At 37.3% G+C, this 13,992-nt stretch overlaps 1 protein-coding gene across 16 annotated transcripts in view; it reads right to left on the reverse strand.

Moving 5' to 3' along the window:
- Positions 1-70: 70 nt before the first annotated feature.
- LOC129579204 (NAD(+) hydrolase sarm1) overlaps positions 71-13,992 on the reverse strand; it is an 18,278-nt gene continuing 4,356 nt past the window's right edge. The window contains exons 1-10 of one of the 16 annotated variants that reach the window (XM_055469021.1): positions 13,121-13,276; positions 11,097-11,616; positions 8,900-9,076; positions 7,757-7,944; positions 7,496-7,687; positions 7,231-7,384; positions 6,929-7,066; positions 1,993-4,071; positions 1,738-1,904; positions 71-1,659 (exon numbers count right to left, since the gene is read on the reverse strand). In XM_055469021.1, the coding sequence (XP_055324996.1) occupies positions 1,482-1,659; positions 1,738-1,904; positions 1,993-4,071; positions 6,929-7,066; positions 7,231-7,384; positions 7,496-7,687; positions 7,757-7,944; positions 8,900-9,076; positions 11,097-11,117 (3,294 nt within the window). In that variant the 5' untranslated portion in view covers positions 11,118-11,616; positions 13,121-13,276 and the 3' untranslated portion in view covers positions 71-1,481. Of the gene's footprint in view, positions 1,660-1,737; positions 1,905-1,992; positions 4,072-6,928; positions 7,067-7,230; positions 7,385-7,495; positions 7,688-7,756; positions 7,945-8,899; positions 9,077-10,727; positions 13,277-13,992 lie in introns of those variants that run through there. The other 15 variants (XM_055469018.1, XM_055469016.1, XM_055469025.1 and 12 more) reach the window with 15 other exon arrangements.

Consider the following 13,992-nt stretch of genomic DNA (forward strand, 5'->3'; position numbering starts at 1 on the left):
GTACTGCTTAACGAATGGCCAATAAAATAGTTCAGCTAATCAAATTATTAAATTGAAATTAAACGTTGAATTTTGGACATTAGAAACATTTATTTGACTTAATAATTAAAAAAAATTAACAGAATTTGTTGCAAATAGAAAATTATTTTTTTATGAGTACGAAATATACAAGGTGTATAATATGTTTGTCAAGCGGTGACAGAAAGCGGATAGTTCGAGTTAAAAAAAAATTGTTTTATATCATATCAAAATAAAAATTATAAAGATAATAATTGCACCATTCCAAACGGCAATGAAATTCTTACAGCTTCTTGTTATTGTTTTCTCTTTTTTTTATGTCATTTCAAAAGAAAATTAAATCGAAGGCACGACAGGTATATTCCCAACACTGTCTCTGAGAGTGATTTGTTTTGTATGTATGGGCGTGATTTTGTGTATAAAGCGTTAAATCGAGAGCATACCTTGTGAAAATATAGAACAATTATTCTGGACGTACACGAACATTATATTTAAATATTAATATATTAAAAATCTTCTTTCTTCCCCTTCTCTTCTCTCTTTTTCTCTCTTTTTTTCCAATTTAACATATAAATAATAATATCACGGTTAATATCCCTTATTTAGAAACATTTCTATAGTCTAGATGCTTGATATTTTCATTAAATCTGTGTGTTGTGTCTGTCTGTACATGCTAAATAACAAATCAAATGGCCGTTCTATTTGATAGACGATAATAAAAAATAATAATTTAAAATGAAATGATTTTCATTAGGAGAATCCTTTGATCAACAAAAGGTTTTTTTTTTCGTTTTCTTTTTCTTCTTTGCATCATTTTTGTTTCCTCTCATATGTGACAAAAACAAAATTGATGGCTAATGAAAGGAGAGAGAGAAAAATCAACCGAATCATTTTTTCATCAATGATTTCACTTTTTTCACATATTTATTAAGCAATGTGCGTTTTGGTTCGCTCTCTGAATTGTCGGTCATTGAATATTGAGCGCTCGAAGTGGTTGAGTTGGATTTGGTGTCATCTTGATTTAGCATGCTACTGCTACCCGATGGATTTGGTTCGGAATTAATGGTGTTATTCAATGATGTCGTTGAACCAATGCTACTGTCTTCGCTGCGATTCAAGCATATGTTACTTTTGTTGTCATCGGTTTTAGAATTTGCATTGTTCGTTGTGTTGTCGTCATCACTTTTGTGAATGGCATTTTGCCGATTCGTATCGGCACTAATATTATTTTCCGAGACCCCCTCCTTCAAATGTACACTACTGATTTCCTCATTTCCATCGATGGCATCCAAACTTTGGCTACGAGCTGATTTCGTATCGGGTTTGGTTACTGGCACCGCTTTGACGCATTTATTTATGCGACCACCGCTGGGCAAGGTGGTGGTTAGCCATTTTTGCTTTTGATTTGGTGATGAATTTGGTTTGGTAGTGTTATTTGAATTGGCGGAGGGGGTGGCATCTAGTCAATCTGAAGCACGGCCACTGTCTTTCTCTTTGTCGGAATCATTACTGTGCATTCTTTGGTAGGTCAATGGATTTTGCCGTGACGATGATGCCGTGCTGGGTGTGTTTGGCGTTGCATCGCCACGAAGTGCTGCTCGATAGGCTGCCATTATATTGTCACGTTCACCTCTCATGAATCTATCGAAAAGAAGTAGAATATTCTCAATTAGACTCGAATTTCGAATGGAATAAAATAAAGTTTGAGAAGATACCAACCGCTCAAGCTTATCAACGCAAGCGTCTTGATAGTCATGGATCCATCGAACACCGTTAAAATGGCACACGGCTCGCATGTCTTCTGGCAATTTTTCGGTTTCGGGCCATGCAAAGTTGTCAATTATTGGAATTATATTACAATTTGATGTGAGCGCCGCTACAATTTCCTATTGCAACAAAATGAATCGAATCATTAGCATTATTTACACTTAAATTTCTACATCCGATATATTCGAATGTCCGAAGGCTACTTACTCGATGAACCCAATCTTTGCATTCTTCATCTTCGATACAACGATCGAGTGCCGATGGTGTTAGCACCAAAATAAAATGTTTCGCCTGACGAATGCTGTTCAGCAGATTGTTATCAAATTTGCCCGCCTCCAAACGTTCCACATCGATGAATACTGAGAAGCCGCGCAATTGCAAATGCACTTTCAATAAACTAGCCAACTGAGATCCATTACTCCTTCGATAGCTCACAAATACATCCAATGTTTTGTCCATATTATCTTCGGTGGACAGAGCCAACGAATTCTCCATGCATTTGATCGTGTTCAAAATGCGGAAACGGTGAATGGAATTCTTGATGCCACACTCCATGACCAGTTGATCGTCGGTGAGATTTTTCAATGATTCTTTGTCAACGCCAGCATTTAACATGGAATACGTATAAATGGTGAACTCCTGTCCAATTGATTGCAGGAAATTACAAATATTTGCAACGTCTTTGGAACTGTAATCGGCCATTTTCTTTAGATTCTCCAATTCGCGTTTGAATCGTCGTCGCCGGATTCCATTTTCGATGCCAATATCATCGCGCAAATTCTCTTCGGTTAATTGGAGCAACAAATCGCCGTCAACACGTGAATCGGAGAAATTCTTCTCGTACTCGGCAAATCCGATTTGCTTAACCCATTCTCGGACGTCTTCCACCGACCACAATGGCACTTGTTGCGACAACTTGTGCGGCACTTCTTCGCCAATCAAACGCAATGCTTGAGCGGCAAACTTTGATGCTATCGCATTCGGGCAACTGGCAACCACTTTCAGCGGTTCAATTGCGCCAATCTCACGGAATATTTCGGTGCTGCCTTGTTCCTTCTTTATGCCAGCTTCCATGCAAAAATGAAATGTGGCCAAATTGCGGGCCTCTTCTCGATTCGAGCTCAACACGGGCACCAAACGTTGGAGCCAGTGTTTGCTTTGGCCGTGCGCATGAGCCAAATTCGATTTGGCAAATTCGGATGGATTGTGTGATGTAACAAACGGTTCGACCAAGTCCAATGTGCCCGATTTCAGCACTTCGGCTTCGATCTCTTTGTTGGCAACGAGAACGGCAATGGCCAAACATGCATAATATTTGATGAGGTCATCGGTGTGGAACGCCAACGGGAACAACCAAATGGGAACTTTACGATTGATCATTGCTTCTTGATTATCGGCACCACCGTACAATGAGAGATTGGCCAATGCCATAGCACAATGGCGCAACGTTTCCACATCATTTTTACGGCATTCGAAAAGAACGGCATCCAAACCGCCCATTCGAATTACATCCGAACACGTTCCTTCGCTGTGTTTGAATAGATTTTCCAGAATGCCCGTTCCAACGCGTGAATGATCGGTTGTGGCATGCTTGGTGCAAACACACGCACCGTTCACCACCTTCTCCAAACCATAGTCAACGACATGAGATCGATTTTCGGTGGTTAAACACTGTTCCAGCAGACGCGCCGACGAGAATTGCAATTTATTATCACGTTGCGCACAATTATCCATCAACAAATCCAAACCGCCATTATTTCGAAGTGTATTGCAAAGGCTGTAGCCCAATTGATGACCGTGCGTTGGTACAGCCCATGCTTTTTGTATCACTGTATTGATGGAATCCAAAACGCTCGGCACTTTTGTCATTTCGGATTGTTGCAACATCGACACGTTGGAATTTAAGAGTTGGGAATATTTAACGATGGCCGTTTCAACATCTTTCTGATTGCTGTTCGATGACAATTTTTCCAAATCGTCAAGATTTGACGAACCCTCAAGTAATACATGACTATTCGTTGCTTTACTCGACTGTGACGATGTAATCATGCTGCTGCCGGTGCTGCACATTCCCTTCGTTGTGATCATATAATTGGACTGTGATGCGGATGAAACATGTTTCTCCTGATTGAAAATGCCCGTCGATGTGACGGTTTGTCGTTGTTGTGCTTGTTTCATTGCTTTCTTTTCGGCGCTAAATGTATCACTGTGGATTTTCATCGAAGCTGCCGCTCTATTATTGGATTCCTGCTGTTGAATGTCGCCCGATTTAAATGATCGCGCCTCCTAAAATCCCCCCAGAAGAGAGAAAAAAAACGAAAACATTTTTCATGTTAGTTGTTGTTTAAATCGAAACTGTTACATTATCTCGTCACTCGTTGTATATTGTGACAATAAAAATCAATTAGTTTTAACAGCAAACAAAATCTCCTGATAAAATACACGACAGTGACAATGGGAACACAAGCGGAAAATTAGATGCTCTTAGTCATACTTAATACGATAAGATAAGTCGATGGTTTTTGCGGAATTCGATTCTTTAGCATTTGTCAAACGCCTCTCTGTTAATGGGTTCTGACGAATCTGAATCGTCATCACGTATGCGATGTATATGTGTTTGAAGGAAGAAAAAAGAAACGACAATTGGCGGTGGAAATGACTGAAATACGATAGATTCAATGTTTGTTCGAAAGCATATACAAGGTAAAAACAAAGTAAGATATCACGTTTCAAGTTGATGTGCATGAAATAGAAGCTCGATACAATACACATTAAAGCAACGAATTCCGGGCCGAAAAAAAAAGAATTACGGTATGGCACGGCAATGAAAAAGCGTACATCATTTTCTGTTGTTGTTGTTGGTTTTACCTCGTGTTCAACTTCAATTGGGATCTCACGTACACCTTTATTAAGAGCACTATTAAATGGGCTTTGCGATCGCCTTGGCGACAATGATCGTTCCATTGACGATGGATATCGTGGGCTCATACATGAGCCATTGGCTGATTCTGGATCGGGACTTAAAGGCATTTCCACAATTGGGCTGGGCGATCGTTGTGGATTAAATTCATTGTGAGGCTGTGATCGAAACACCTTGTGAATAGGCCACGGTGCCTTTTTTGACATTTTGGTTTTTTCTTTTTCTTTTTTCTTCTCTTAAATCTGTGATCGAATCCCAAGACTTGAATTCGTCTTCGATGATCGAAATCGAAGAATTTCACAATAATTCTCTTCGAGAAATTTCGCTTTAAAATCCTCCGTTTTTTCTGCTCTTTTATTATTCACAAATCACAAATAATTTCACAAAATAAAACGTAACAAAAAAGAAGAAGAAAAAAACAGATAGAAGAAGACGAGAAAAACAGGGAAAATTAAATACTTTCCCGCTTCTTCGTTTGGGAATTTTCCTCCGAATGAATATGCTCTCGGCTATTTTAGCACACCGCGAAAAATTAAGTTTCGATATATTAATGGTTGAAATGTTCTCAACGATTTCAATTAGTAAGACGTAACGAAAACGAAAACGAAACGCACACAGAAAGCTAGAGTGCGAGAGCGAGAGTGCCGAAAATACGATGGGAATTGTGTAACGATTTAGAGAAAACTGGTCTATTGCAGACCGAAAGAGCGATAAGGGAAGCTTCATTTTTATTTATATTATTCACTATATGCGCGCTCTCTTGTGTTCACACACACACACTCACAAAAGCCGTGCTCGCAAAAATATATATATATATATATACATTGTTGAAGTGCACGCTGTCAGGCAATATAAATTCGTTTGAAAAACCGTTGTAGCGATCGCACATATCATCGAGCGCGCGCGCTCACAAGATTACCTAAAAATAGCAATCACTCTCGACGGACGAAAAATAAAATCCGTTGCTCATCCACAAAAGTCACACCGATTTCTGTTCCGTTTCGCTTTCGTATCGCTTCACTTTAATTTTCAATCTATTCGTATTTGCTCATCCGATTGCGCCGCGTATTGGTGAAAAAACACCATGTACGATATACATTGGTGTAAGTAACATCATCAGAAAATGTCACGCAAAAAAAAGCGAAAATGTTGCAGCATGAATTTGAAAAACGTCAACTGTGTGTATTATAGATACGATATGAATCGTAGACAGAAGGATGTCGATAGTAGATAATGTGAAGTGTATGTGCGTATTTGGCGGCTTATTCATTTACGATCGCTGTATTCAAAAGCCGATTGTAAACATACGACCAAGCGAGAAACACATTGGCAAAAAAGAACAACTCAATTTCCAACAATTTCCGTTTTTGTTAATCAACCGGAGGGTGTAGCTATCATATGCATTGGTATCAAAAAATAAAACATTCAAGAGTGAGTTACCATTCGAATGTAATAAATCCGATGAACATTTGCCGTGTGTCGGAACACCGAATATTGTTTTAACAACCGTGAACTTGTGACCAACATTTGAAAATTGCAAGCACTCAGCATTGTCTATTGCTCTGATTTTCAACGTTTTTTTTCTGCGTTTCTTTCTTCACCACGTTATATTTTGTACTGTTTTATTCATTGACATCAATTCGAATTAGTCAACAATTTTTACAAAAAAATATGTTAAGGCAAGATTTTAAACACAATTTTTTTCCATTGTTTACTACATGTTTTATGTGCGGAAACAAAGGCAAACCACAGTCGACAACAGCAACAATAAAAAAAGACCGATTCCGGTGACATCAACAAACTTCATTTGTAACTAAGGTTTTGGCTTTTCAATTTCTTTTTCTTTTTTGGTAGACATCCTCAAACAAATAGTGAGCGCATGCTCCACTCTTTCACATTCCCATTCGTACAACAGGGACAAAAAAAAGTGCCCAAGACAATTAATGGTGTGATTGGAGTTGCATGCCTTTGCATGGAAAATATCCGTTCGTGCTTGGAAAAGGGAAAATCGATTTCTCTGTTTTTCTTTTTGGTTGTTGTTGCCGTTGTTGTTCTCTACGGATTTTGTGTCATGCGAACTTGCGTGAAAAATCAAACCATTCCAGTCAAATGTGCGTTTTTTTCGCCATCTCCGATTTCAATGTTGTGCTATTGTTCGAGAGGGTGTGTATGTGTGTGTGTTGTTTGGTAATGTGAGTCACGGAATGTGCTTTTGAGACCAACCTTTAATACTGATGCATTTTGTTCGGCTTTTATTCCATCCACTTCGAATTTGTTGCGAATTGCTGACGCTGCCTTTGCTTCTTTATAGTCAATATCGCCCGCTTGTAATCGCTTCATTTCACTTGCATTACTTGTGGCCTACGATAGTCATAAAATAAACCGAATTACATTATTAAGAGGCACTAGCGTTTTTTTTTCTCTCGCTGTTATTTGCATCGAGGGAAAATACATTGTTCGAAAGGACGTTAACAACATTGGCAATAAAGGATGCCAATTTTATGCTTTCATCACATATTATTTACCTGCTCGCTACTGAATCCATCTTTGATCACTTTTGTTTTGGATGCTGACATTGTGCGCTTCTCTTCGAATTTCACGGTATCCGTTGTAGTCAAATCACCAACGGCCACGCTGGACAATTCATTAGATGCGCATGGAACTAACTGCTGGGCATGTCTATGAATATGAAATTGAAGTTTTATTTCCTTTGTTTTTTTTCTCTTTCCATTTATCATTTTTAATGAAGCAACTCATGAATATTTGAATGAGTTTTTTGTTTTCGTTCACCTCAGATCTAATTCTAATTCTCGGCCATTGCCTTCGTCGGGGAAAGTGACGAGAGGCTCTTCATCGTCCGGTACATCGACAATATTTTCTAATGAAGATCTTAATCTCTTTTGCAATTCCGATATCGATGAATTGGACAAACTGATTTCGTCGGCGGTTATCGATGGCGGTTGGGCCATTGAAGCCAGAGAACTGGAAATGAGACACGAGTTTAGAAACTTTTTTTTCTGTTCAAATCAGAATTTTTTTGTTGATATTTACCTTATTTCCGACATGGAATTTTTGATGTCGTTGAGGTCACGCTTCAATGCCATCGCCTTCATTTCGGATGACGATTGAGTTGACGACGAGGAAGACACGTGATGCAATCTTTGTGAGGATGAGGCTTTGGCTACTCGTGATGTTGTCGTACTGGACTTCGTCGATGATGTACTGCTACTGTTGAGCACCTATTCGATGACAATCAGAATGAAAAACATAATTAGTTTTCTTTGAATACATTCCAATATTGGAAAAATATCAAATAAATTTTCCGGTTTCAAAAAAAAGATCGGTAGATTATTATGAGCCCATATGTGTGAATGACCACGATGTATATATGTATAAATAAAATGACTGTTTTGCTTTTTTTCCTTCTTCGAATTGCGATGACTAATACGTTATCAAATGACTTTGTAATGAGATGTGGTATCAAGTTCGCCAACCGCAACAATTGAATTTATGAATGAATTTCCAGAAAACCTTATCGATACGTTTGTGACTTTTGAGCAAATTGTTTACAACTATTTTGAGATAAAAATGAACAATACGTAATAGCTGTGGTTTGACGCTCTTTTTTCTGTTTTTGCGGTGTTAGTGTAAGTAAATTGCATTTTAACTGCTTTTTTGTTAGCCAAAATCCAATTTGTTCTGGTCAAATTGGTGCTTGTTGCGATTAGGATCCTCAAAATAGTTAGTTGTCTGCGTATGTTTGAAGAAAAATAAAGCAATCGGTTTGAAATTCAGCGATTCCAACGAATTCTGCCAGTTTTTTTTTCTAACAAAGGTATGCTAATGCGAATGGAGGATCGCGCATGATGCGCAAATTCTCGTAGGACATAATGTGTCGGTAAACAATGACAAAATGTAGGTAGATTAGCATCTATTTCCAGTAGAAATTGAAGAGCTCCACTTTCCCTTTCTATGTTTCCAAAACCATTTTGAGTCACATTGACAAGTCTCGTTAAATTCTACGAATAAATTAACGCAATAATTGTTGTGATTGGAAATGATTAGGATAGACGCATTTGTGGGTATTTCATTTAGATGCTATCTGTGATTCCTAATTGTTTGTTAATTTGATTTAAATCGAAACTAGGTGTTGTTTGGTTTTTTGTTTTTGTTTTTATTATTTGCATGACTTGCCTGTTGCGAAGATGATGTCGAAGACGACGACGACGACGACGTCTCTTTGATGCTACTCGAACTGGAATTGACGACATTTTGCCGAGTGGTTGTGTTAAGTTTGTGTTTCTGCAGGTTTTCCAGGATTGATGACATTTCCGGGCCGGAATTGGTAACCGCATCTGAGATTTCTGGCATCTGCAAAACACACAGACACACAAAACCAAAAACTCTCAAAAACTCAGTACGGAAGAAAAAACAACAACGAATTGGATCGTCATACACTAATCAAAATTGAATTTATGTGCCGATGTTTCAACGGCCAGAAAAAAAAAGAATACGATGACAGTAACGACGGAAAAATCGAATGATCGTTAAAAAAATTAAGTAAATAAATTTTGAGTCAATTGGTTCATCGAAATTGATGTTGCTAGTTAATTTCTACAAATCGTATTAATGTTTTGTACAAATATGGAAAATGCATGGCTTTGGTCATTTTGTACGTGTTCGTGATTCACAATTTTTCAACTACACACACAAACAAGTTTCTTTTTCATTCAATGTTTGCACGTGAGAGTAAGAGATGAATATGCCGCCGCTTGGTTTTTTTTTCTCTTCTTCTCTTCTGTTGTGTTTACTGTTTTTCTCTTGCCGAGCAATTACTTGTTCGCCCACTTCGATTTGACTGGCATAACAACCACAGAGTGTTCGATCGATATATGTATATATATTCTGCTCTTTTTTTTTCTTGTCATATTCATTCAATTCGCTCTCTTATTTTTCGTATTCCACAAATGGCCTAGCGATGGAACTTTAATTGTCTGCGTTTCGTGCATAGACTACTTGCATGGCAAAAATCGAATCGAAAACTCTTTGTTTCTAATTCAAATTCAATTTTCATTGAAAAGACGTCAATTATTATGTATGTACATGGTCGACCATCAATAGAATAGGGAGTCGTGTTAATAAATGTATGCGATCGAACGGTAAATGTTAAACCAATAACAGCATGTGATGAAATTGAAAATGCTAATCGAGGAATTGATTTAGAGCATTTTAAAAGCTAAGAAACATTCGTAGGAAATGTAAATTTGGCCGTTCGATAGCGTGTTTATAGTATTGTGGATACATTCATAACAAAGGCACGCAGGTCATATTTGTTCGTTTCGAGAGAGAAAAAAATCACATTAATTGACTCAATTACACGGTCAATCAACAGGTTCTTAGGAATTGAATGCAATGATAAACTATTCTGTGATGATTCAACTGTCATGAATGATATGAGCAATCACATTTCAAACGATTACGTTCGCTTTTTTCTCTCCTGTTTCACAATCGGAATCAGAAGATTCGGTGATGGTCGTGTAAACGAGATGAAAAAGTATGATCGGTTATTATTATATGAATGACAAAAAAAACACACACACACACACACACACGCTGTGATGAATCATCTAGCGGCTTTAATGAACCACTGCATTGAAACAAAATTCAACAAGTTTGCACAAGAAAAGGTGTCGTAGACGGCATGAAAGAATCCGGAACACATTTTTGCCATTAAATTTGCCATCAGCTAGTTCAATTTCATAGACATTTACAGCGATTTTCTACTTGTATGGCATTATCTCCGAATAAGGTAGTCGCGAGTAAGAGCGAGAGAAGAGAAACACAAAAGAGTATCGAAGCATTGTTAATCATTATTATGATTCATAATGTGACTCGACGAGCCATACACAAAACTCACGTCAGACATCACAATCGTGATTTGGTGTGTGTATTTGCTTTCGAACACCCTCACATAACCTTTCATTTAGTTACCGGTAAATGAATATGTGCTTTCGTTTGTTACCTACAATAACGCAGCGTTTTTTTCTTTGGTTCAATATACAATTATTTTCTCTGCGGTCGATCGTACACAAAACATAAATACACCCGAACTGGGTCGTTAAGCGGGCTAAAAATCACTTTTACTCAAATGACCATCATAAATGATCGTGATTAGGTACATTCTGACGAATTGTGCACCGCGTACTCACAATTTGATCACACTCACAAAATAATAATTTGCATGTTAACCATGTCGGTGTTTTTTTTTTGTTTACATCGTCTTTCTTCTTGCTGCTCGTATGAGAGCGCACCTCAACAACACTTTATCTCTTCTTTTTTTTCTACATACATGCTAATTACCCATTAAACCCAATTTTTTTTTCTTACTTACACTGTACTTGTCACTTTTCATTTGGCTTTGTGTGTGTTGTGTGTGTGTGTGATCGGCAAATATAAGATTTCTTGGAATTTTTGTGTATTGAATGTTGTTTTTGTTCCTTCGCACAGATCCGACACACAAAACTGCGTGAATTTGGGTCGAATTGAAAATTTATCTATAGCGGTTTTGCTTTCACTTCAGTTCAAAATTAATTGGCACTAGTTTTTCATTTCTTTTTGTGTGGCAAACTCGAACATAAATATGTATAACAACAACAACAACAATGAAAAAAAAATGATCACCAAAAAAAGAGTCAAATTCAATTTAAAAACATTTCATGTTCAATCTGCCACCAATCGCCTCGAAAATCGAATGAAGTCTGTTATTTGAAAACATTGAACACTGAACACTTTACTCAATTTCTTAACTCTCATTCACACTTTTCCATCAATGGATTTATCCGGAATGAAATGTTCGATCTTCTTCACAATAGTCCACAGTACACACAGTGAGCGAACAGAAGAAAAAAAATCTATAATATTCATAGAAAATCCGGAAAGTTCGGTCGACAACACGAAGAAGATGAAAAAAAACAATTTACATAAAATTAAAGAAAAACAGCGGCAACAACAACAATTATTGTTGAAATTATTGAAATTTTTTTAAAATATATATTGTAAAAAGTACATAAGCGATCGCGGATTTCAGAATCGACGTTTGCATTCGTCGTCTATGGATCGGAGAGAATGAATATGAAAAGAAAACATCTAAAAAGATATATCACATTATATATTCATACAAGCCCTAATACAACCACATTCATACGAGAGATATTCCGTACTGTTTTTTTTTGTTTGAATTACAACGACGTCGTGTCGATCTATACACAACATGTTTTTGGCACATGAAGCAATCGACTATGGTCGCATGGGGATATATGTCTTTGGTAAAACAAATTTGAATCTTTACGACAACGGCAACGGCGGCAGCAACAACACTACTACCAGTAACACCAGCAGCAGCACTAGCACAAAATCAACGCTCTTTAAGCTTCTGAATAAACTGTTCTAATACCGCGAGAGAGAAAAAAACATACACGATTATTCACTTAGTTTTGAATTTGAATAGTAGCAATCGCAAGCGAATCCGTCGCGCAAAACACCACGATACATACGAACCGAACATATTGATTCATTCACTGGATGAGTTTTTTTTGTGTGTGTTTCATTTCATTTCGGTTTGCTGTTTCAGTTTCAATTTCTATTGATATGTGTGTGGCGTGTGTTTTTTTATGTCTGTCGCTCTCATTCTCTCTTGTAAATATATTGAAACAAAAGAAACGCACACACACACAATTTCTTAGCGATGCAAATACACACAAAATTCACATTTTCTGTCACAAACAAAAAAACGAACACCAAAATATAGCTCAACACAGGAAAGCAACAAAAATAAAAGATGTACGTATGAACAGAAGATAAAGCTGAATTAAGCGTGAGAAAACGGGAAAAGTATGTGGAACGGGAATCGAAACAACACACACAGAACAACACACGAGAGAGATAGAGAGTAGAAGGGAAAAAAACACACAGCATGCGATATATGCGCAACAACGTTGACGGATCGCCTTTAACGATATGCGCATCGACTAAACATGTATGCGTAACCGTATAATATGGTAAAAATGTCGAATTCTTTCACTGAATTCACCTTTTATTTGATATTATTTGTTGTTGTTGTCGCTTTTGTTTGTATTTCTGGTTACGGAATGTTATGGGTCGCATTCAATGTGCTATTCCATACATATACGGCCCACTGCGATTTTAATATCAAGCTTAGACGCGTGACATTCGGTAATATTTCTTTTTCTTCTCGTGTTGTTGTTTTTTTCTTTTGTTCTTTGTGTATACTAATCGCTATTTATTATGATGTATCTCTAAGTACGAACGTCAAAAATCCCTTTTGTACTCAGAATTTTAACAACACCAACAACAACAACAAACTACACACTACTATACTAATTCCTGTTGACGTACTTAAACTTTGGCTGCGATGCACTTAAGTGCAGGATGAATTGTTTTCGGTTTGGATTTTTCGTTGTTTCAGAAGCTCAAACAAGGGATAGTGTGTTAGCGAGAGATGCGCGTTGAATGAATGTTACATCTCACGTCTTCAGTAGAACCGATTAAACTGATCGGTGTTCTATCTGCGTGCCTATCAATTTCAAGCGGAATAAATAAGACATCCACGCATGTTGCTCAAATCAACGGTTATCAACGCTTTTCTGCTGATTCTTTTATCAATGAAATGTATATACATTCCAGTTTCAATGCGGTGATTGCCGGCTTTCAAAAGATGCAAAAAAAAAATCAAACAGTTGGCTGTGATGCTTTGCTGTCTTCCCTTTCCACGACTTTCTCCTTGTACAAATGCTCAATGAGATCAACTCATTTATTATTACTATTTGTTTGATGTCATTGGCAATCAACGATCATTTCGTAATCGAGTTACTAAAAATGTTCATTTTTCTACACATTTCGATGTGAAAATAATGAAAGAAAAGAAGAAGACGCAGCGGCAGCAGTAGCAAGCAAAAAAAAAATGACAGAAATATTTTCTGGCCTTTTTTTTCTTAATTCGGTCTATTACGCAAATGAATTTCTTTTTTTTTTTTTGGTTGATGGGCGTTTGTCTTTTTTATAATGTGGTATCGGCCAACGCATGCTCAAATTCGACGGTAAACATTTGTTAAAAATATCCATAATTTGGAAGAGCACAATATAAATATTTAATTAGAGGTGCTTAGCTACAGTTTCTGTATGTGACTTTTTTTTCATTTTGTCTTCAATGATCATGGAGTCTGTGTGTGTGTGTGTGTGTGTGTGTGTGTGTGTGTGTGTGTGTGTGT

The sequence above is a fragment of the Sitodiplosis mosellana genome, unplaced genomic scaffold (genome assembly GCF_009176505.1).
Source record: "Sitodiplosis mosellana isolate CC-2019 unplaced genomic scaffold, AAFC_SMos_1.0 Smas_scaffold_6226, whole genome shotgun sequence".
Classification (NCBI taxonomy): domain Eukaryota; kingdom Metazoa; phylum Arthropoda; class Insecta; order Diptera; family Cecidomyiidae; genus Sitodiplosis; species Sitodiplosis mosellana.